Source organism: Coregonus clupeaformis, chromosome 37 (assembly GCF_020615455.1).
Source record: "Coregonus clupeaformis isolate EN_2021a chromosome 37, ASM2061545v1, whole genome shotgun sequence".
In the NCBI taxonomy this organism is placed as follows: domain Eukaryota; kingdom Metazoa; phylum Chordata; class Actinopteri; order Salmoniformes; family Salmonidae; genus Coregonus; species Coregonus clupeaformis.
In genome coordinates this window covers 12,365,517-12,391,209 of record NC_059228.1, presented here as the reverse complement: position 1 = coordinate 12,391,209, position 25,693 = coordinate 12,365,517, and the positions used below count along the sequence as shown (strand labels likewise).

The 25,693-nt window shown below is 42.2% G+C and overlaps 1 protein-coding gene across 1 annotated transcript; it reads left to right on the top strand.

Moving 5' to 3' along the window:
* Positions 1–2,891: 2,891 nt before the first annotated feature.
* Positions 2,892–21,652, top strand: acss1 (acyl-CoA synthetase short chain family member 1). The gene is made up of 14 exons (XM_041866420.1): positions 2,892–3,427; positions 3,710–3,806; positions 5,427–5,626; positions 7,014–7,189; positions 7,684–7,836; positions 10,402–10,549; positions 12,981–13,118; positions 13,593–13,685; positions 14,599–14,711; positions 17,184–17,310; positions 18,927–19,054; positions 19,213–19,276; positions 19,914–20,035; positions 20,201–21,652. Exons 1-14 carry the CDS (start codon positions 3,067–3,069, stop codon positions 20,378–20,380), a joined length of 2,100 nt encoding a protein of 699 aa, XP_041722354.1. The 5' UTR covers positions 2,892–3,066; the 3' UTR covers positions 20,381–21,652.
* Positions 21,653–25,693: the final 4,041 nt, after the last annotated feature.

Sequence of the window (25,693 nt, the reverse complement as noted above, 5' to 3'; positions counted from 1 at the left end):
CCACCGAGGTCGCCCCTAAGGAAACACCTAGACATTTCCCTACACACTGGGCAGACCACTCCATAAGAGCCCTCTGTTGCCACGCAATGGTAGGATCATGGGCGCTTAACCAGGGAAGCCCCAGCACCACGGGATACGCAGGAGAGTCGATCAGATAAAACTGAATGATCTCCTCATGACCCCCTGCGTCGTCATCTTAAGTGGTGCTGTGACTTCTCTGATCAACCCCGACCCCAGCGGCCGGCTGTCTAGGGCATGAACAGGAAAAGGGACTTCTACCGGCCGAAGGGGAATTCCTAGCCTATAACAAAATTCACGATCAACAAAATTCCCAGCTGCGCCTGAATCTACTAGCGCCTTATGCTGGGAATGAGGTGCCACCTGTGGAAATCTCACAGGTATACTCATGTGACCAACAGAGAGCTCTGGGTAAGTGGGGCGCCTACTCACCTGAAATGACTCCCGGTGCGTGACCTGTTGTCCCCTCTCCCAGGAGACCCCCCCAGCACCTAGCCGCAGTGTGTCCTCCACGGCCACAGTTGGTGCAGGGGACGGCCCCCCTCGGGTTCTCTCTCCTCCTCTCCCTAGCGCCCAGCACCCCGAGCTCCATGGGAATCGGCTCGGAGGTGCTGGAGGGTGGAATGGACGACCCCCCACTGGGACGTCCACGGGTAGCCAGCAGGGTGTCGAGACAGATGGAAATGTCCACCAACTGGTCGAAGGATAGGTTGGTGTCCCTGCAGGCCAGCTCACGACGAACGTCCTCTCGTAGGCTACACCGGTAATGGTCGATGAGGGCCCTCTCATTCCACCCCGCATCCGCCGCTAGAGTCCGGAACTCCAGGGCGAACTCCTGTGCACTCCTCTTCCCCTGTCGAAGGTGGAACAGACGCTCCCCCGCCGCCTTCCCCTCAGGTGGATGATCGAACACAGCCCTGAAGCGGCGGGAAAACTCCGCGTAGGTGATAGTAGCGGCGTCTATTCCCCTCCATTCGGCGTTGGCCCACTCCAACGCCTTGCCGGATAGACAGGAGATGAGGGCGGAGATGCTCTCGTATCCCGAGGGCACCGGGTGTATGGTGGCCAGGTATAGTTCCACCTGCAGGAGGAACCCCTGACACCCGGCTGCAGAACCATCATATGCCCTCGGGAGCGAGAGCCGAATGCCACTGGGTTCCGGTGCTGGGAGAGGAGGACTGGCCGATGGTGATGGTAAGGTGTGCGAAGGCGTGGGCACCTCTCCCGTAACCAACCGGCGTAGAGTGTTGGACACCTCGTTCATGGCGGCCCCAAATTGCCGGATCATGGTGTCTTGGTCGCTGATCCGATCCTCCAGCGACTTGGGTGCCGCCGCTGCTCCTGCTGACTCCATATTGGTGTGTTGTTCTGTCATGGGCTGATGTAAGTGTGGTGTGGAAGTCAGGCGCAGGACACCGAAGCTTAGTCCAACAACGTTTACTAGTTAACCACTAGGCAAAAATACAATAAACGGCCTCAAAAACACACAGAGGCGAGCGATTACGCAAACTGTGCGTAAACTCCAAAACAACAAACAGAGCAAACACGCAGCACTAACTGACATGCGAAAAACAACACACAACCTAACCAATACAAAACAGGCAACTTATAGAACACATAATCAGACACAAACGGACACAGGTGCAATAGACAGACAAAAGCAATCAAACATAGAAACATTCAACGGTGGCAGCTAGTACTCCGGGGACGACGAACGCCGAAGCCTGCCCGAACAAGGAGGAGGAGCAGCCTCGGCAGAATCCGTGACACACTGACAGTGTCACCAGCAAAGCACCCCCACACCATCACACCTCCTCCTCCATACTTCACGGTGGGAACCACACATGCGGAGATCATCTGTTCACCTACTCTGCGTCTCACAAAGACACGGCAGTTGGAACCAAAAATCTCATATTTGGACTCATCAGACCAAAGGACAGATTTCCACCGGTCTAATGTCCATTGCTCGTGTTTCTTGGCCCAAGCAAGTCTCTTCTTCTTATTGGTGTCCTTTAGTAGTGGTTTCTTTGCAGCAATTCGACCATGAAGGCCTGATTCACACAGTCTCTTCTGAACAGTTGATGTTGAGATGTGTCTGTTACTTGAACTCTGTGAAACATTTATTTGGGCAGCAATTTCTGAGGCTGGTAACTCCAATGAACTTATCCTCTGCAGCAGAGATAATTCTGGGTCTTCCTTTGCTGAGGCGGTCCTCATTAGAGCCAGTTTCATCATAGCGCTTGATGGTTTTTGCGACTGCACTTGAAGAAACTTTCAAAGTTCTTGACATTTTCCGGATTGACTGACCTTCATGTCTTAAAGTAATGATGGACTGTCGTTTCTCTTTGCTTATTTGAGCTGTTCTTGCCATAAACTTGGTATTTTAACCAAATAGGGCTATCTTCTGTATACCACCCCTACCTTGTCACAACACAACTGATTGGTTCAAACGCATTAAGAAGGAAATAAATTCCACAAATTTACTTTTAACAAAGGCACACCTGTTAATTGAAATGCATTACAGGTGACTACCTCATGAAGCTGGTTGAGAGAATGCCAAGAGTGTGTAAAGCTGTCATCAAGGCAAAGGGTGGCTTTTTGAAGAATCTCAAATATAAAATATATTTTGATTTGTTTAACACTTTTTTGGTTACTACATGTTTCATATGTGTTATTTCATAGTTTTGATGTCTTCACAATATTCTACAATGTAGAAAATAGTTTTAAAAAATTAAGAAAAACCCTTGAATGAGTAGGTGTGTCCAAACTTTTGACTGGTTCCGTATATATATATATTTTTTGCAATGCACAAAAAATATCATCCTGTGACCCACCTGGACCCCTGCCGGACCCACAAGTGTGTCCCAACTCCCGACCCACAGTTTGGGAACCACAGGGCTAGGAACTAACTGTCCTCTGTCATGAGCACTGAACTTTACATAATACATTTTCATCAACGACTTGTTCCCACCCTTTCTGTACCCAAGGAAACTTGAAAGAGAAGGATCGGTCTCTGGTCAAGTTCTGCTTGCAGCATGGGAGCAGAATATGGCTGCATATAAAAACAGGAGTTTGATACACATAATAAATAGAGCCAGTGTATTCTTCAAGAACGGCAGCTACCGAAATAGAATTGCATTTACCTCTCTGAAACCTGTTCAGTGTCAGAGGCGAACAGTCTCCAGTATTGGCGAAAGGAACACGAACTTGACACCGCACTTGAGCTCACATCTCGCTGGATGGTCATACAAGGAGTTATATGAATTGTCTGTAAAAGACCCAGAAACATTTTGGGGATCAATTGCTAAAGAGAAGCTTACATGGAGTAAACCATTCGATCAAGTGAGCGACTGCGAAATTACTAGTGGAAAAATCAATTGGTTTCTTGGTGGACAATTGAACGTTTCTGGTAAGAATTGCCATCCCCTATTATTATTAGTAGGATTATTGGCTACACTATAAATATTTCCTACCCCATTGCATAACAGCATTTACTCAGCATCCTACATAGACTGGAAGTGCGTGCTCAAGCCTAATTCTCTTCTAGGATTAAGTTGATATTGTTTATGTTCGTGTGGATCTTGGTCAGGTTTGCTAACTATGTTCAATGTACATTATGCTTACTGGACAGCCCCCCAAATACTGGACAGTAAGTTATATTATTTCATCCATTCATCCATTTGATTGGCAGTGAATTGTTTGGATGTGCATGTTGCCAAGCATCCTGACAGAGTCGCCCTGGTCTGGGAGAGGGATGAACCTGGGACGGAGGTAAAGGTCACCTATAGGTAAGTTCATGCCTATGCAAGGACCTTCAGCAGGGTGGGGGACTTGGCAATCTTTCTATTATAACATAATGCTTATCTTGGAAAGCTTGCGATATGATATAGATAAGAGTTATCTGAATGAACTTATCCACATCATTCAGCAGAGGAGCTGAAATCTCGACTGAACTGTGCAATAGAGTAGGAGGTATAACATAAAAATACTTCACATTACACACTGAACCAGAAACGTTTGCCTACAGATGTAGGATCTTAATTTGAGCCAGTTTGCTACAGCATGAAAATAATCCTGCAGCAACAGGAAATGTGAATTATTAACCTCAAAAACACTACAAGTTTAAAATGTCCTGCATTGCAGGAAAATTATCCTGCAACAGGATAATCAAATTAAGATCCTGCATCTGTATCTTGTAAAGACATCATCTTGTCATCTTTCAAATATCCATGTTAGGTTCTGTTTTCTTAGTTTATACTATACTGTAACGGGTAGGAGGAAACATGGCAGAGGTTCAGCAGTAATATCTAAATATTTACAATATTCCAAATAGTTCTCTAGAGATGCACAGTGACATTTCCATCTGTGCCATAAAATAACTGGATAAGAACCATGTTCTGGATCTGAATTAATATATTGTTATCTTTAATGTTGTACGGTACATAAAGAGCATGACATTTAACCTTTATTGATACAGGGAATACCAATTGATACCAGGTTCTCTTTTTCAATGGTGTCCTGTTTTACAACAATCAACAAATCATGAAGGCTTTAATACTCCCATTCCACTTTGCATTATGAATGAGACACCATATGTACTTTATTGTTGATGACATTAAATCATAAGGAAGTGCTGTTGAAATTGCAACATTATTGTTGGTTGGGTGTCAGTTATTGTGTAATGCAGCAGTGAGATTTCAAAATACCAAATGGCATGAAAATGAGGACTTTCTGCTATAACGACTAAAGCTGCTTCCTGGATCAGAATGTAAACAGGAAGTGGTGGGCTGTCAAACTGAATGTTCACTAGACATAAAACTGAAAGTGAACTGGAAGGTCATTTCAGTGCACCCGAAAATTATAAATTTAGAGTTCTCCATTGTTCAGTTGTAAATAGTTCACACATGCCAGTGAATGGCAGTGCCTCAAAGAAGCCACAAAGTCACTAATATACATCTTCCTATATGGCTTGCAAGGAGTAGGGATTCAAAGTAGTTCTCAAAGACCCTCATCTTACAACAAAATACTTATTCGGGACTCCCCATAAGATAACCCTTTTAAGTTCCAGGTAGAACCCTTTTGGGCTCCAGGTAGAACCCTTTTGGGTTCCATGTAGAACCCTCTGTGGAAAGGGTTCTACATAGAACCCAAAAGGGTTCTACCTGGAACCAAATAGGTTCTACCTGGAACCAAAAGGTGTTCTTCAAAGGCTTCTCATATGGGGACAGCTGAAGAACCCTTTTAGGTTCTAGATAGCACCTTTTTTTCTAAGGGTGTACACTTCAGATAGTGTTTAACGGAATCAATACAGTATACATACTTTTACTAATTACATACGCAACAACAGTTGAGGTAACTGCTGCTCCAAGTAATAACTTGTGTCTAAACTTTATACAACTGTTCTACAGGGAGCTACTTGAGACTACCTGCCGCCTAGCCAACACCCTGAAGAGCCATGGGGTCAACAAAGGTGACCGGGTGGCCATCTATATGCCAGTGTCGCCCATCGCCGTGGCTGCCATGCTTGCGTGCGCTCGTATCGGTGCTGTGCACACGGTAGTGTTTGCTGGGTTCAGCTCAGAGGCCCTGGCTGGGAGGATTCAGGATGGTGAGTGATACTGGGCCTGGACTCATGTTTGACTGTGATTAACTCTTTAGAAATGTTAGGTCACGATCTCATGGTCCAGTTGGTAACCCAAGAATGCATTTCAAGGACGTTTGTGTTTTGTATACAGATGCTCCCTTTATAGCCCAAACATGACATTTGAATGGTTGACTGAATACAAGGGAAATAAGGGCATTTCAATTGTGCATGCATGCAGCCATTCAAGTGAAAATGAAAAATGAGAGATTTGCTAGGCTGTTATCTGTAATCATACAAAGCTGACAAAATACTTAAGATTTGCACCTTTAAATAAAGCTTAATCATAGAGTTGACAGGGATTTCAGCTTTTCTATTCAAAGGCACAGGATAAATGTCTGATAGTTAAACAGGATATAGCTACAATGGCCATGACCCATAAAATGGCTTAGACTGAATGGCTGCCAAGTTCTCAACACTCCCAAGTGAGTCATTATGCATAGAGCAATATCAGATTTGTAAAAATTTAACATGCTCTTGGCCGTTGTTTCTGGGATACACCAGTCATCAAGTCTCTTCCCCTTTTTTCCAACTTAACTCCAGTGAGAAACTGACCTGTTTTAGTCAAACGCTCCTAACATCATGAGACTAGACAAGGGTTGTTTAATTTCAAGCTGCATTTTGGGGTCAGACAGAAACCAGGCCAATTAAGAACGATCAAACAAAAGGCCAGCAGTTTAGGACACAGACTGAAGGATGAGACAGAAAACTAGGAGCAACATGCCATCTCAAACCTTTATAACATGTACAGTACAGTACTGAGTGTACAAAACATTAGGAACACCTGCTCTTTCCATGACATAGACTGACCAGGTGAATCCAGGTGAAAGCTATGATCTGTTATTGACGTCACTTTTTAAATCCACTTCATGAAGGGGGGGAGACAGGTTAAATACGGATTTTTAAGCCTTGAGACAATTGAGACATGGATTGTGTATGTGCGCACCGGTTTGAGTGTGTCAAGAACTGCAACACTGGTAGGTTTTTTACCCTCAACAGTTTCCTGTGCGTATCAAGAATGGTCCACCACCTAAAGGACATCCAGCCAACTTGACACAACTGTGGTAAGCATTGGAGTCAACATGGGCCAGCATCCCTGTGGAACGCTTGTAGAGTCCATGTCCCGACGAATTAAGGCTGTTCAGAGGGCAAAAGGGGGTGCAACTCAATATTAGGAAGGTGTTCCTAATGTTTTGTACACTCAGTGTATACCTCAAACAGAACCAACAGATAGCAATTAGGCCTATTGACTTCTTGCATTTTCTCAAAGTACTTCATATTCTCAATTGGACTGTATGGTGATGTGTCCGCATGGTCTCAGATCTCTCAGACTGTATTCCCCATCTCCCTGCAGCCCAGTGTAAAGCTGTGATCACGTGTAACCAAGGTGTGAGGGGAGGTCGGTTCATAGACCTGAAACCTACAGTAGATGCTGCAGTGAAGAACTGCCCCATTGTCCAACATGTGTTTGTGGCCCAGAGGACCACTAACCCAACTCCCATGGGCAAACTAGACATCCCATTGGAGGAGGTAATACTTGTTCTTCATACTTTTTATTGTGCCGTGGAGGAGGTAATACTGAGTCTGAGTAGCGGGACAAGCCAGTAGCAGTCCTGTAACGGGATCAGTTTGCATTGCAGCTAAGCTCCGCTCACAGATGAAGTGGTGAACTGAAAGAACCATTATGTTATGTTATCTGTCATGTTAATATTTGTTATGAAAGATCTATTTATTTGTCTGTCATTTCATCTGCCATTGTCACTGACGAGATTAAACACCTTGCGTTGTTTTGTTTTTAAGAACAACCTGTACCATTGAACAAAGTCCATAGACCGATCTACTATGAGAGAAGCATGATGACATAGCACACATTTAACTTGAAGCAAATCAAGTGTAATTCCACTGCATTTAGCTGCATTTAGTAATTCCACTGCATTTTGCTGCATTTAGTAATTCCACTGCAAGAAACATCCATATCACCAAACCATATCTCCAGTCTCCAACTATTTTCCTCTCTGTCTCAGGCGATGGCCAATGAGTCTACAGAGTGTGCTCCAGAGCCTATGGGCAGTGAGGAGATGCTTTTTATGCTCCACACATCAGGCAGTACAGGCAAGCCCAAGGGCATTGTCCACACACAGGCTGGCTATCTGCTCTATGCTGCACTGACTCACCAGGTACGTCTTCAGTTAACCCCTCTACGGAATACTGCTTACTTTAGAGAAGCAAACGCAGGTATGGTGCCTTTCTTAAAATGGTGATGTGGCAGAAAATATGCATTTGTTTAGCTGATAAATAGAACAAACTATAAAAGGAGGAGGAAGGCCCAATTACTGTGTTGTCTGAGACTGTTTTGATGATGGCTACAGACAGGGGGCTACAGACAGGGCAGTCTGAACAATATAAATGATCTGCCACATGGTTTGGCATAGCTTAGATCTGAACAATGAATTTAGTGTTCCCCTTTTGTGAGAGAAGCCCCATTCCATATTCTGGGTAAAAATTAGCCCCCTTGACTGACAAATAAAAACATCTGTTTTCTCCCAGCTTTTTGATGCGGATGAGCATGTTGTGCTTGGTGGGATTGACAGACACAAAGCTTACATGATGTTGGTGATAATAATAGAATGAAAACACAGCTATGAATCTGCACGAGATGTGCTGCTAATTTCTAAGTAGCTTACCAGCTCAGACCCAAACAGACGTTGGCAATTGCTCGCACTGTCTCTTTTTGGCATGTTGGTTGTTTGGATTCAAATAACAGACAAAGCTGCTTTATCTCTGTATCCCCCTGGAACAGACAGGGCCTCTTGGGACCATGCCAAAGAGAGACCTGATGTTGTTGCCAGGCTTTTGAGCATTTCTGCTTAGAGAACTATAAATGTGGCAGACATGTTGTGTGGGAAAGCCTGTAGAAGGGGAACATCAACATAGGAGATCTAAATATATATATATACAGTACCAGTCAAAAGTTTGGACACACCTACTCATTCCAGGTTTATTTATTTATTTTTACTATTTTCTACATTGTAGAATAATAGTGAAGACATCAAAACTATCAAATAACACATATGGAATCATGTAGTACCCAGAAAAGTGTTAAACAAATCAAAATATATTATATATTTGAGATTCTTCAAATAACCACCCTTTGCCTTGATGACAGCTTTGCACACTCTTGTCATTCTCTCAACCAGCTTCATGTGGTAGTCACCTGGAATGCATTTCAATTAACAGGTGTGCCTTAATTTGAGGAATGCGTTTGAGCCAATCAGTTGTGTTGTGACAAGGTAAGGGGGGTATACAGAAGATAGCCCTATTTGGTAAAAGACCAAATCCATATTATGGCAAGAACAGCTCAAATAAGCAAAGAGAAACGACAGTCCATCATTACTTTAACACATGAAGGTCAGTCAATACGGAAAATTCCAAGAACTTTGAAAGTTTCTGCAAGTGCAGTCGCAAAAACCATCAAGCACTATGATGAAACTGGCTCTCATGAGAACCACCACAGGAATGGAAGACCCAGAGTTACCTCTGCTGCAAATGATATGTTTATTAGAGTTAACCGCACCTCAGATTGCAGCCTAAATAAATGCTTCACAGAGTTCAAGTCAAAGATACATCTCAACATCAACTGTTCAGAGGGGACTGTGTGAACGAGGCCTTCATGGTCGAATTTCTGCAAAGAAACCACTACTAAAGGATACAAATAATAAGAAGAGACCTGCTTGGGCCAAGAAACATGAGCAGTGGACATTAGACCAGTGGAAATCTGTCCTTTGGTCTGGAGTCCAAATTTTAGATTTTTGGTTCCAACTGCCGTGGCTTTGTGAGATTCGGTGTGGGTGAACGGATGATCTCCGCATTTGTATTTCCCACCGTAAAGCATGGAGGAGGAGGTGTTATGGTGTCGGGGTGCTTTGCTGGTGACACTGTCTGTGATTTATTTAGAATTCAAGGCACACTTAACCAGCATGGCTACCACAGTATTCTGCAGCGATATGCCATCCCATCTGGTTTGGGCTTAGTGGGACTATCATTTGTTTTTCAACAGGACAATGAACCAACACACCTCTAGGCTGTGTAAGGGCCATTTGACCAAGAAGGAGAGTGATGGAGTGCTGCATCAGATGACCTGGCCTCCACAATCCCCCGACCTCAACCCAATTGAGATGGTTTGGGATGAGTCGGACGGCAGAGTGAAGGCAAAGCAGCCAACAAGTGCTCAGCATATGTGGGAACTCCTTCAAGACTTTTAGAAAAGCATTCCAGGTGAAGCTGGTTGAGAGAATGCCAACAGTGTGCAAAGCTGTCGTCAAGGCAAAGGGTGGCTAATTGAAGAATCTCAAATATAAAATATATTTTGATTTGTTGAACAATATTTTGGTTACTACATTATTCCATATGTGTTATTTCATAGTTTTGATGTCTTCACTATTATTCTACAATGTAGAAAATAGTAAAAATAAAGAAAAACCCTTGAATGAGTAGGTGTGTCCAGACTTTTGACTGGTACTGTATGTATATATCTGTATACCTTAGTCAGAATTTCGCAATCTTGTAATCTTGATGATTTCATTGTCTGGAAAAGTACAGCATTGCTCAATGGACCTTGTCTCTAACCTAATACGTTACTCAGAATTTCACACTCTTGTAATTTTGATAATTTCATTGTCCGGAAAAGTACAGCATTGCTCGATGGACCTTGTCTCTAACCTTACATGTTCCTGTTCTTGCAGTATGTCTTCGACTACCATCCAGGTGATGTGTTTGGCTGTGTGGCAGACATCGGCTGGGTGACTGGTCATAGCTATGTGGTGTATGGTCCTCTGTGTAATGGTGCCACCACTGTCCTCTTTGAGAGCACTCCTGTGTACCCAGACCCTGGTGAGCTATAACAGTACAAGTACAAGGGGTGTGAGGTGAAGAATAAAGGTTACAGGTTCAAAACCACACCCTAACAATATCTGATTGACACAATCATCCATTCAAGCAGACCACCATAGTCCCTGTGCCCAAGAACACTAAGATAACCTGCCTAACTGACTACCGACCCGTAGCACTCACGTCTGTAGCCATGAAGTGCTTTGAAAGGCTGGTCATGGCTCACATCAACACCATTATCCCAGAAACCCTAGACCCACTCCAATTTGCATACCGCCCCAACAGATCCACAGATGATGCAATCTCTATTGCACTCCACACTGCCCTTTCCCACCTGGACAAGAGGAACACCTACATGAGAATGCTATTCATTGACTACAGCTCAGCGTTCAACACCATAGTGCCCTCAAAGCTCATCACTAAGCTAAGGACCCTGGGACTAAACACCTCCCTCTGCAACTGAATCCTGGACTTCCTGATTGGCCGCCCCCAGGTGGTAAGGGTAGGTAACAACACATCTGCCACGCTGATCCTCAACACGGGGTCCCCTCAGGAGTGTGTGCTCAGTCCCCTCCTATACTCCCTGTTCACCCATGAATGCATGGCCAGGCACGACTCCAACACTATCATTACGTTTTCCGACGACACAACAGTGGTAGGCCTGATCACAGACAACGATGAGAAAGCCTATAGGGAGGAGGTCAGAGACCTGGCCGTGTGGTGCCAGGATAACAACCTCTCCCTCAACGTGATCAAGACAAAGGAGATGATTGTGGACTACAGAAAAAAAAGAGGACTGAGCACGCCTCCATTCTCATCGACGGGGCTGTAGTGGAACAGGTTGAGAGCTTCAAGTTCCTTGGTGTCCACATCACCAACAAACTATCATGGTCCAAACACACCAAGACAGTCGTGAACAGGGCATGACAAAGCCTATTCCCCCTCAGGAGACTGAAAAGACTTGGCATGGGTCCTCAGATCCTCAAAAAGTTATACAGCTGCACCATCGAGAGCATCCTGACTGGTTGCATCACCGCCTGGTATGGCAACTGCTCGGCCTCCGACCGCAAGGCACTACAGAGGGTAGTGCGTACGGCCCAGTACATCACTGGGGCCAAGCTTCCTGCCATCCAGGACCTCTATACCAGGCGGTGTCAGAGGAAGGCCCTAAAAATTGTCAAAGACTCCAGCCACCCTAGTCATAGACTGTTCTCTCTGCTACTGCACAGCAGAACAGCTAATCATGGCTACCGGAACTATTTGCATTGCCCCCCCACCCCACCCAACCCCCTCTTTTACACTGCTGCTACTCTGTTTATTATTTATGCATAGTCGCTTTAACTCTACCCACATGTACGTTACCTCAATTAACTCGACTAACCGGTGCCCCCGCTCATTGACTCTGTACCGGTACCCCCTATATATAGCCTCCCTACTGTTATTTTATTTTACTGCAGCTCTTTAATTATTTGCTATTTTTTACTTAACACTTTTTAAAAAACTGCATCATTGGTTAAGGGCTTGTAAGTAAGCATTTCACTGTAATGTTTACACCTGTTGTGTTCGGCGCATGTGGCAAATACAATTTGATTTGATTTGATTTGACTATTAACCATTAAGATGTGTCTACAGCTGTTACATTGAGACAGAGGATACTTTGGCAGGAGACTTTGACATTAAACATCAAAGTTCTTGCTTTCTTTTTCTGGTGCTTTTTACTCATTTGTCCTCATTACAAGAGGTCATAGAGTTAAACAGGTCGTATCCACAGAGAGAGAGACAGGTGACTTGTTACCAGCTGGGTGGATGTCACAGCTTTCAGCAGTATTGGAATACTTATGCCCTGGGCTAGGGGCAATAAGGGTCAAAGTACGGGATATTTCAAGCTAATTGTGTAATACAAAAATCATTACTGTTTGTGTTTAGTTAGAAGTTATATATTATATAGGCATGTATTATGATGTTGAGAAAGGGAAGTTCTGTTGCTATGTGTGCTATAACTAATGTATAACTACTACCGTAATACACAATGTATGACACAGGGATAACTTTTAAATGTAGTGTTTGGGACAACAAGAACACCTTAGAAATATGAATAAAGTGGATCACTGTAGTTGTAACTGGCTTCGCTGGCATTTCTCCAGTGTTGAGTGACTCATTAACAGTCTTGATGACACTTTTGTTCTTTGTTTACTACCTTGGCTTGTCGACTGAAGGAGTGCTTCAAAGTGTTATCAGTTAATTGTTAAGGTTTCCTGTAAGCTTTGTAGTGATATGACATTGGCCGATGCCCTCTATAGCCTTGGCATAATAGGACATTTCCCGTTCTTGTTTTTGTGTTCCTATTTAGTGGGTTATGGAAACAGAAAGGATCTATTTTGCTGATGTGTGTGTATTGCTTTACCATGATGACTATGTGTCTTTGTCCCCTCAGGGCGATACTGGGAGACGGTGCAGCGACTGGGCATTAACCAGTTCTACGGTGCTCCCACTGCCATCAGGCTGCTGCTGAAATATGAGGAGAGTTGGGTAAAAAAGTATGACAGGTCCTCCCTCAAGACCCTCGGCTCTGGTGAGAGACTAGATGAGTGCCCCCTGCACCATCATTTGCCAATGAGCGCACAGTTGATTCTACCAGATAAATTAAATAACGGATCAGATAACTGTTCTGTATATAATTGAGTTGCATAGTTGCCAATTCAAATTCAAAGTGAATGACTGCGTATTATGGAAACTTGACTTGATTCCAGTGATTCCTGTCAGTGTTACAATGACATTAATAAACAATTAGTCTCAGAGTTCTCTGCTATCACTATCAGCATCACATTCATAGGCCAAAATGATTGTTAATCAAAGCAGTTGAAAGCATTTAATATCTTTATTATAATTGTCTTATTACTGAAATACCCTATCAGTAAAAAGGTAGTCCATTATCTAAAGAATACAGAATTGATATGCCTAGAGTACATTAAAAAAATTTTAAACTAGCACTGAGTGTGCCCAGAGCTGGGTGTACCTGTATTGAGCGTTATCTGTCTTCTTGCAGTGGGGGAACCTATCAATCACGAGGCATGGGAGTGGTTCTACAACGTGGTGGGAGATGGAAGATGCCCTCTAGTGGATACATGGTGGCAGACAGGTAATCTCAGGGCGGCTGAATGTCTTGGCCAAGGTTGTCTGATGTGGTAAATGCTTAAACTTGAATGGCCTTAGCTTAATGGTGCATTATAAAATCTCTTTTAAAGAGTCTTCACATTTTTTTAGTGCACTACCATGTAGGACATCGTAATACAATACATTACATGACATGCCACAAGGGCTTATCAAAGGCATATAAAATCAGGTAAAGTAAGATGGAGGAGACAATCATGACTTGAAAAATCATACATAATCAAGCTTATTTTCTGCATTAAATGAATGCTAACACCTGTGCTATTATGTTGCATGCTGGTGGAGGAGAAAGCTCTGCCTCCAAGGCGCTTCTTGATTTGTTATGGTGGTTTCTGTGCTGATCTAGACAATAAGTCTGTCTGATACTCTGTTTATTGGTGGCTTAACCGTAATTTGCGATTAGCACAAGGAACATCTGCACTGAAAAGGAATTAAAATAATCACCCCCAACACACTTACCCCCTTCTCCCCGACTCCCCCAACCCCCAGCGGGAGAAGGCTTTCCAGTGAGGGTCTGGCAGAAGTGAAGTGGGGAGGGTCATGACCTAATTCCTCGAAAATCACTTTCTGGGTTTTCTCCATGTGCTAAGTCTTTTGAGGGGGGCTGGAGAGTGGGGTTCTTCCAAAGGCTTAGTAGGAAAATGAAGTGTAATTTTATTTTATTAAGGTGATTATCACTTATTACTCATTTGCCATAGCCACAGGGGTTCTGCTCTCACCCCTCTTCCCCATCAGCAAAACATAGACAATCTGTACTGCAGCCAGACTTAGGTCAAATACAGTACATATCAACTACTCTCCAGTACGTCAGCTGCACATCCCTTTAACCCTGCTTATTGCACTTCTCCATGCATCTCCTGTCTCTCTCTCTCTGTCCCCAGAGACAGGAGGTGTATGTATCGCTCCAAGGCCAGCTGAAGAGGGTGCTGAAATTGTGCCGGCCATGGCCATGAGGCCCTTCTTCGGCATTCAGCCTGTTCTCATGGAGGAGAAGGTAAATTCACTGATATAAAAACGTATTTGTTCTATGTTCATCATTAAGGCACAATCTTAAATGTTTTCCCTTCCATTGTTGTGTATCAAGTCCTGGTGAAATGTAGTCAGTGGTACGACCTCATTCTCCTCTGACGGCATTCTGGGACTTTGGACTCTTGTTCTTCAGAAGCCATAAAAAGTATAACCGGACCATGTCCAACTGCTCCAAGGAAAACCCACTCTTCCCCTCCTCAACTGACTGTGTGATCTCGCTCTCCGTGGCCGATGTGAGCAAAAAGTTTAAAACAGGTTAACAATAACAAGGCCGCCAGGTGGAATACAAGGGTGCATTCTCAAAGCATGCACAGACCAGCTGGCAAGTGTCTTCAGACATTTTCAATCTCTCCTTGTCCCAGTCTGTAATCCCAACATGTTTCAAGCTGACCACCATTGTCCCTGTTTCCAATATCTCCAAGGTAACCTGCCTAAATGACTACCGCCCTGTAGCACTCACATCTGTAATTATGAAGTGCTTTGAAGGCTAGTCATGACATACATCAACACCATCATCCCAGACACCCTAGACCCACTCCAATTCGCATACCGCCCCAACAGATCCATAGATGACGCAATCTCAATTGCACTTCACACTGCCCTTTCTGAAAAGATTTGGCATGGGCCCTCGGATCCTCCAAAAGTTCTACAGCTGCACCATCGAGAGCATCTTGACTGTCTGCATCACCGCTTGGTATGGCAAATGTACCGCCCTTGACCGCAAAGCGCTACAGAGGGTGGTAGGGACAGCCCAGTACATCACCTTGGCCGAGCTCCATGCCAACCAGGACCTCTATACCATGCAGTGTCAGAGGAAGCTCCGAAAAATTGCCAAAGACTCCAGACTATTCACTCTGCTACCGCTTCTACCCCCAAGCCATAAGACTGCTAAATAGCCAGACTTCTAAATAGTAAATTAATGGTACCCGAACTATCTTCACTGACTCAATCTTGCACTGACCCTACGCACACTCACTAGACTATATATACACACCATATACACAGTCACACACACTACCTTGACACTCCCACACAAAACTCCCACACATTCACATACACTACATACGCACACACACACATATACCGACACAACACAAACACACATACACATTACACACACACACTCACACACTTTTACACTCATCATTTGCTGCTGATGCTCTGTTCTTTATTTGACTCTTATTATTATGATCTATCATGATGCCTAGTCACTTTACCCTGCCTTCATGTACATATCTACCTCATACCTCGTACCTCTGCACATTGATCTGGTACTGGTACTCCCTGTATATAGCTGCACATTGATCTGGTACTGGTACTCCCTGTATATAGCTGCACATTGATCTGGTACTGGTACTCCCTGTATATAGCTCCACATTGATCTGGTACTGGTACTCCCTGTTTATAGCTCCACATTGATCTGGTACTGGTACTCCCTGTATATAGCTCCACATTGATCTGGTACTGGTACTCCCTGTATATAGCTCCACATTGATCTGGTACTGGTACTCCCTGTTTATAGCTCCACATTGATCTGGTACTGGTACTCCCTGTATATAGCTCCACATTGATCTGGTACTGTTACTCCCTGTATATAGCTCCATTCTAGTGCATTTTATTTTATTCCTCTTGTGTTACTATTTTATTTGTATTATTATTTTTAAACTCTGCATTGTTGGGAAGGGCTCGTAAGCAAGCATTTCACGGTAAAGTCTACACCAGTTGTATTTGGCGCATGTGACAAATAACATTTGATTTTGATTTGATTTGAACTGGTCTTTTATAGCACTAAGTACTGTACGTTAGACGCTAATTGTGGGACAGTGAAATGATAAAGAGGAAGTGTGTATGTGGGGATCTCTCTGTAGCTGTTGTTGCCCCCCTGCTCTCTCAGTATTACATGTGGAACCTTTTCAGCTGTAGAACAGAGACTTAAGGACAGAGATAGATAGCTTTCTGTCCAGCAATTCCTCCGGCTTGAACCGACATGACCCTGTGGTAGATGGGTCACACCCGTCTTATCGCCTTTCACATTGCAATTAAAACTAGCCTGCATATGCTTCCCTTTCCTTGATTAACATATTTACAGGGCTTTGTTGGAGTGGTAACGTGACCTCGAAACTTAATTTCTCCTCTCCGCGTCTTTTACTAGTAATTTCAGTAAACAGTAAATCTACACGCAAGTACTGTATAACATGCATGCACTGAATTTCTATGTATTGTTGTTACCTATGTGTATTACTGTAGAGGTTGATCTTTATAAACAGGCAAATTCTTATTTGTTGTGACATGCTTGCTGCATGATTTTTTTACATGCACTTTTAATGTTTGTGTTTACATTCTATACTGATTAGTTTTATTAATTCAAATGTTTTAATGTGAGAGAACCTAATAAGTTATTTAAATGTTTTATTCATTTTCCTTTTATCTCCAACAGGGGAAGCCTATATCAGGAAATGATGTCAGTGGAGCCCTTTGTATCAGCCAGCCATGGCCTGGAATGGCCAGGACCATCTTTGGGGACCACGAGAGATTTGTGGATGCATACTTCAAAGCATATCCTGGTGAGTTGGCCTAATTCCGTGTCCCTGTGAGCTCCTCTCTATAGAAAATAGGTTATTTTATTTCATAGTGAAATCAATATGAGAATGGTAGATAGTAATCTACATATCGATGAGTGGCAAAGAGGAGGTGAGGGCCCTGGAGGAGTGGTGCTAGGAAAATAACCTCTCCCTCAACATCAACAAAAAGAAGGAGCTGATCGTGGACTTCAGGAGACAGTTGTAAATGAGAACTTGTTCTCAACTGGCCTACCTGGTTAAATAAAGGTGAAATAAATAAATAAAATAAAAAAGACAGCAGAGAGAGCATGCCCCCATCCACATCGACGGGGCCGCAGTGGAGAGGGTGAAAAGCTTCAAGTTCCTCGGCGTGCACATCATTGACAACCTGAAATGGTCCATTTCACACAGACAGTGTGGTGAAGAAGGCACAACAGCTCCTCTTCAACCTCAGGAGGCTGAAGAAATTCGGCTTGGCCCCTAAGACCCTCACAAACTTCTACAGATGCACCATTGAGAGCACCCTGTCGGGCTGTATCACCGCCTGGTACGGCAATTGCACCGTCTGCAACCGCAGGGCTCTCCAGAGGGTGGTGCGGTCAGCCCAACGCATCACCGAAGGAAACACTGCCTGCCCTCCAGGACATCTACAGCACCCAGTGTCACAGGAAGACCAAGAAGATCATCAAGAACCTCAGCCAACCGAGCCACGACCTGTTCACCCAGCTACCATCTAAAATGCGGAGACAGTACAGGTGCATCAAAGCTGGGACCAAGAGACTGAAAAACAGCTTCTATCTCCAGGCCATCAGACTGTTAAATAGTCACCACTAGCCGACCACCCAGTACCCTGCCCTGAACCTTAGTCACTGTTACTAGCCAGCTACCACCCAGTACTCTACCCTGCACCTTAGAGACTGCTGCCCTATGTACATAGTCATTGAACACCAGTCCCTTTAATAATGTTAGCATACTGTTTTACCCACTTCATATGTATATACTTTATTTTAGTTGAGACTCATCTACCTATATAACTACTGCTGTACACACATTTTCTATTCATATGTTGTCCAATCTGTCTATATACACAATTATACACTGAATGTACAAAACATTATGAACACCTGCTCTTTCCATGACATAGACTGACCAGGTGAATCCAGGTGAAAGCTATGATCCCTTATTGATGTCACTTGTTAAATCCACTTCAATCAGTGTAGATGAAGGGGAGGAGACAGGTTAAAGGAAGGTGTTCTTAATGTTTTGTACACTCAGTGTATACAGGATATACTGTTAATTTATATTTTGGACTCATTGCACATTCTGCTGTTTCTTAATTTATTTTGTATTTTTTGTGTGTATATTGTTTTGTATTACTGCACTGTTGGAGCTAGAAACATAAGCATTTCTCTGAACCTGCGATAACATCTGCAAATATGTATACACGACCAATCAAATTTGATTTGGATTTGATTTGAGGTAGCAGGGCTAGAAAATAATAGCAGTATATTTGTCTAACATGTCAAACAATGTTGCCAATGTTAAGATAACGATTACTGAGAGACATTAGGTCACTGTTTATTACCCAAGGGTGAGCTTTGGAGTTGATTCTATTCCAGGTCATTACTTCACTGGGGATGGAGCATATCGGTCAAAAGAAGGCTACTATCAGATAACTGGGCGTATGGATGATGTTATCAACATTAGTGGCCACCGATTGGGTACTGCTGAAATCGAGGATGCCCTGGTAAGAACTAACACACTTAGCCTATTTGTTACATGAATGGCATCTGTATGTTCGGTTGACTCACTAATAAATTCAATATCATGATTATGTGAAAGAGTCACTGTACCGTTGTTGTCAATGGGGATTTCTTGTACATTTCTTGAATGGTTGTCTTCTAGGATGAACATCCAGCAGTTCCTGAGACGGCTGTGATCGGTATTTCCCATGATCTCAAAGGAGAGGGTAAGAGGACAAATATAGACATACAGTGTAAAACCTCTCGATCATCACACATTAACACAGACAACACACATTTGTTACAGTATGTATGTGAATCAGGTATTTCTTGAGCTTTGAAATGGCTTCTAAACCGTTGAATAACAGTACAAGGCCACCAGGAAATGGAAAGCTTCTTAGCTTTGAGTCAACTCTCTCCTTGAATCTAGTCACTGTTACCCTTTAGTGGAATAGGCACTAGCTTTCAGCTGTGTCAATACTAGTGTAATATACCCAAAACTATAGGGGCTAAAACGAACAGTCTCTCAGTATGATTTGTTACTGAGGTTAATGATGAACCCTGAGAAAATCCATAGAAGTTTGTTCTTGGTAAACTCTTGACACTCAGCACCACCTTGTGGCTATAAAGGGGAATAACAAGGAATATGTAGTCTTCATGAGATTCAACCAACCCACATACAAACCAAAAGAAGATCAAGATTGCTGAAATTACATATGTATATATCTATGTACACTGAAATTACATATGTGTACATCTATATGACTATCAAGTGCATTGCAGTTTATTTACAACTTGTAATTCATAGTTATTGGCACATTCTATCAAAGCTTTGTTCCATGTTTTCCTTCCCTTGTACAACAGTTCCCTTTGCCTTTGTGGTTTTGAAAGAAGACCCTTCCCTGAACCATACAGCAGTCATTAAAGAGCTGTGTGGCCTGGTGGCCACTAAGATAGCAAAGTATGCTGTCCCTGACCAATTTCTGGTGAGGATATTTATGCTGTTTGTGGTTACTGAACTGTGCATTCCTGTTAATCAAGGCAGTATATAACACTGCTGTTGTTGAAGATCCTAGTATATGGAAATTGAATTAGTTTTTAACTTGTAATAGATGGTTTCTTTCATCTATCTGTCGTTCATCCTCTTTCAGGTAGTGAAGAGACTTCCCAAGACACGCTCTGGGAAGATAATGAGGAGAATCCTGCGGAAGGTGGCTATGGAGCAGACAGAAGACCTGGGTGATGTGTCCACTCTGGATGACCCATCTGTTGTCGCAGAGATCATCAAGGCCCATGCTCAGTACAAGAGCCTGACATCTCAGAATAAATAATGAAGTAGGCTTTATCACTGCTAAGATGTTGTGTTGGCAACTTGGCACTGGTCACTTGAGTTACAGCTCACTTCACTCACTCCATTCTGAATGTTATACTGTGCAGATATGCTGAGTTAGTTTTATGACCACAGTCCTTCAGTTGTTCACTATGTATGGTTCCTTTATATAAGACACAAGACACTCAAGATTTGACTGTCTGTGTACACAGTACACCACGTTCTTTCCCTTAAGAAGAATTATCGTAAGGTTAATGAGAGATGAAGATGATCAAATGCACAGTATTTTTTTTACTTTGTTTTTTAATAAGAGCCACCGAACACGCCGATTGGCACGTGTGTTTTTCTGTTGTTCATTAGAAAAAACGAGATTTCAGTCTTGGAGGTGTGTTTCCTGACTGTTATTCACCTCATGTTAGTGGGCAAATGGACACCTTCAAATCAAAACACAACCTTCATTTATTTACCCGTTGTGGCACACCGATGTTCCAAACTCCGTTTTAGAAGAGACTTACTTTATGAACAAAATTATCCTATTTACACTTTGTAGTCAATTTTGACGCTACAATAACTGTTTCTGATTCATATAGATGCCACAAATGCAGTTTTCAAAGGGATTCGTTGCTTTTTAAAGGCAGACGTCTTTAAAGCTGCAATATGTAAGCCTAAGAAGCGGTAGATCTGTTCTATGTGTGTTATTTCTATGCTTGGGGAAGTTTCGTTTTTGGGTCTTTTAACTTTCAGTTTTGTACACCAGCTTCAAACAGCTGAAAACACAATATTTTTGTTTATGAAAAATATATTTCACAGGGGTTTAGATGGTAAAATGACTCTACACTATACCTGCTTGTTTTATCACATCAACTGAAATTAGGCGAACAATTAGAATTTTAGCAACCAGGAAATGGCAGTGCGATTTCTGCATATTACATGTTTAAAGTCATGAGGTGTAATGTAAATAAGATTTCACCTGTCATTCACTAAATGTGCAATTTGATACTTGAAAAGGTGCTGTAATGAATAATGAATTATTCCTTCAGAATAATGGTGTTTTATATATTTTATCGATATAAATGTCCCATTTTAACTAATTTTAAGAAATAAAAAGAAATTGCTCAAGGAAGCGTTCACTTGATTGAAAAATGTACTTGAGAATGAACCATTTTTTCCATATTCAATCTTTATAATATACATGCCATATTGAAATTATATCAGAATTAATTGAGTTTATGTTGTAAATTCTTACAGAAAATAAAGCAACTAACACAAATGAGCACTGTTTATTGCCTTGTCAACTGCTGTTGCATATTTATTGCATATATATGGCATAATATATCGAATAACTATTTTGTATTTTTGCAGTCCTTATTAGTGATTATATTAATCGACATAAACAAGCCTTTTTGTTGAGCAATTCCATGATATTTAATGTTTTACAGTTAAACATATGCAGAGGAGGAAACGACTTCTCCCCAAAAACAAAACAAAAACAACTCCAGTCCTTGCTGGTAAAAATAAATATCTGCAATCTGCATGCCAACCATTTGATCTTGTTATTTAGTTATGAACAGTGTGGCGCGAATTTTAGAGCAGATGGTGTAAACAAACTGTAGCATACCTGTGTTTTATTTCAATCAATGCACACATTTTGCCTAGCGACGGGCGCTGTTTAGTTTTGGCCCCAGAGAAAATGTGACCATTTGCACAATCATCATAAAATATAAGGTGGTGTTTTTTGTCTCTTACACTAATGTTATACTATGCTATTATATTCGGTTCTATTTACAATACTATTATTATGTGATCTTGTAGACATCGATTCAGCTTTTATCTAACTTTATTAAACGACCACTATTCGCCAGAGTATCCTGTTCTCTAAATCTTCTACATCAGCATTGCTTGCTGTTTGGGGTTTTAGGCTGGGTTTGATGAGCACTGTTTATTGCCTTGTCAACTGCTGTTGCATATTTATTGCATATATATGGCATAATATATCGAATAACTATTTTGTATTTTTGCAGTCCTTATTAGTGATTATATTAATCGACATAAACAAGCCTTTTTGTTGAGCAATTCCATGATATTTAATGTTTTACAGTTAAACATATGCAGAGGAGGAAACGACTTCTCCCCAAAAACAAAACAAAAACAACTCCAGTCCTTGCTGGTAAAAATAAATATCTGCAATCTGCATGCCAACCATTTGATCTTGTTATTTAGTTATGAACAGTGTGGCGCGAATTTTAGAGCAGATGGTGTAAACAAACTGTAGCATACCTGTGTTTTATTTCAATCAATGCACACATTTTGCCTAGCGACGGGCGCTGTTTAGTTTTGGCCCCAGAGAAAATGTGACCATTTGCACAATCATCATAAAATATAAGGTGGTGTTTTTTGTCTCTTACACTAATGTTATACTATGCTATTATATTCGGTTCTATTTACAATACTATTATTATGTGATCTTGTAGACATCGATTCAGCTTTTATCTAACTTTATTAAACGACCACTATTCGCCAGAGTATCCTGTTCTCTAAATCTTCTACATCAGCATTGCTTGCTGTTTGGGGTTTTAGGCTGGGTTTCTGTATAAGCACTTTGTGACATCTGCTGATGTAAAAAGGGCTTTATAAATACATTTGATTGATTGACTCTACGAGTAGAGCAGACTGCTTAAGTAGAGAAACCCGCAAATGCGCAGAAGCAGAGAGGAAGAGGCCAAGCGAGAGGGATAACTGGGCAGAGATACTTTTGAGGAGATGGAAACTCAATTGGAATCGTATTAACGCCCATTGTGTGCGTTGCCCATGCCTCGTCAATGGACCGCGCGGTATATTCTGGGCGATTCTGGGACAAGGAGCGCGCTCCTTCAAGGTGTAAATGGGAGTCAATTGGGCGCTAGCTCAAAAACTCAACATTAGCATGAATTTTGTCAACAAGAAGTACAACATTACAAATCATTTCCTAGATGTGAAATAATGAACAAGTTATCTGTAATATCGTATAGATTTGGAATCGTGACATGATGTACTTTCGAGGAAAATAGCCAGGTTTCTCGACTCATACACTGACTTTGAGGCGGGATTGCGTGACGATTATTTTAGCAACCCTGTGACGCCGCATGACAACGTGAACGCAATTGGTCGATGTTCTGCTGGGCGAGGCATTGTAAGTTCCTCAATTCATTGCCCAATGTGATTCCTATCTCCTCATTTCTCCAATATCTCTGAACTGGGTAACTGGACCCAACATCTTCTTCTCCAGCAGGTGGCGTTTCTTGTGCTCATCAAGCGAGGAGTTTTTGTATATAGGTCAATGAGTGTCGAATTTGGTTAACCAAAAAATGTAATGGATTATTTGCTACGTGTGGCTTATTTGATCAAACATACGTTTCGTAATGCTTAGGTTGTTGTGAGTGTACTGATATAAGTAGGACACGTGACATCACGGCAATCTTTGAGAAAAAACACTTTATATCGGAGTTGAGCCTGTTGTTCACACGGGTATAGCCCTCTCATTGGCTAGAATGGTCCCACCTGATATTCCCTCATCCCGGTGCCTTCCATATTTATTTATTTTTTTAACATTTTTTTTTCATTGTTAGAGCGGCCACTAAAGTATCTGGTCAATATAATGGATAGGCATCGTGAGGAAAGGTCCAGTTAATCAGTGGAACTCGGTCCGGCTTTAAAATTACTCTTGAAAGTTGTAATAGTATAATGCACAAGGTGAAATTTGGAAGTGCATCATCAGTTCTTCTTGTCATGTTAGTCGTTGCATACCTTAGAGAGCTATTTATAACTTGTCAGAAATCTCCAGATCAACTAGCCCATGTCAGCTAATATTTATTTATTTGGTTTTTTTAGCCCATAGATATTGTTGTAATTTTTTTGTCACTGAAATATCACATGAATACACATAAGACATGGCAAAATGTATAGAATAGCATGAAAATTAGCTTTAAAACTGCAGAATTGTCTTTGCACACCATGACAAAACGTGTAGAATTGCAGGAAAAAACCTGCAAAATTTTCTCCGCCAACAAGAGGGGTGTGAATATGACAGTGGCGGTCAGTGCCGTTTAAGATGAGGGAGGACAATTTTTTAAAATCACTATGGCCTCATTTCTATTATTACTACATTAATTACACACAGCCTATGCACGCATGACTGTAAGTCGCTTTGGATAAAAGCGTCTGCTAAATGGCATATTATTATTATAGCATATTGGATGACTCAATCATATTCCATTCACCCAGTTCAATGTAACAGCGATAGGTTTAGGCTACTACATGATACTAGACTTTTCCTAATAGCCATCATGAGGTTGCTACAACCTAGCCTATGAATGAAAGTTTACAACGTAGGTGCACACAGGTCGAGAGACATATTTGAGGTGACAGACAGTGACAGATGGACAGACAGTGACACTCTTGCCTGCATCTAGCTGATATAGGGTGCAATCATTAGTCCAACAGTTGCAAACGAGAGTTTCTATTGGACAAATTCAGGTATGTTTATCCTCGTTTTGTTCCGTTTGCTTCCGTTTAAGAAACGTTTTTCAACAGAATCGGCGGAATGAATACACCCCTGATCACGCGTAAACACAGTTCACTTTCATAGCACCCACGTTGTATTCCTTCTCACATCAAGCTGCTCTCCTCCTTTCACCTCTTTCCACGCTTGTGGACTTCAATGCACAACACATCAGCTGTAAAGTGACCAGGTGAAAAAACCTCTCCAAGCCAAACCGCTACACACAGCCTACATCGTTGTCATCATATTAGCTAAAGTAATATCATAGTCATCATAGCTAATAGAACTAACGCGTTAGTAAACCCGCTACAATCATGCAGTAACGTTACAGTGTACAGTTACACTGGTGGGCCCCGGTGGCAATAAATTAGTAAAACCAAAAGCTTACCTTGACTTTGAAGAGTTCCAGTTTTGTGTTGGAAAGCCATAGCCAGCTAGCGAACATAGCATCCCTCTGTTTGAGCAGGGTGTTTCAGTAGGCTAAACTAGGTAGCTGCATTTGCTAGTAAGTGAAAGTGATTTATATTTCTCTATATTTCTCTCTGGCTTCTCCTTCATTTTGGAAGAAATTAATTTGTTCAAAACTGTTCAACTATTGTCTTTCTCTCTCTTTGAGTCAACTACTCAACACATTTTATGCACTGCAGTGCTAGCTAGCTGTAGTTTATGCTTTCAGTACTAAATTAATTATCTGATCCTTTGATTGGGTGGACAACATGTCAGTTCATGCTGTAAGAGCTCTGATAGGTTGGAGGACGTCCTCCGGAAGTTGTCATA

Coding starts and splice junctions, on each gene's coding strand:
- acss1 (XM_041866420.1), top strand. CDS start 3,067: ATGGCTGCATATAAAAACAGGAGTTTGATACACATAATAAATAGAGCC. Junction 10,550..12,980: donor TCCTGTGTACCCAGACCCTG/GTGAGCTATAAC, acceptor TTGTCCCCTCAG/GGCGATACTGGGAGACGGTG. Junction 19,055..19,212: donor CTGAAATCGAGGATGCCCTG/GTAAGAACTAAC, acceptor GTTGTCTTCTAG/GATGAACATCCAGCAGTTCC.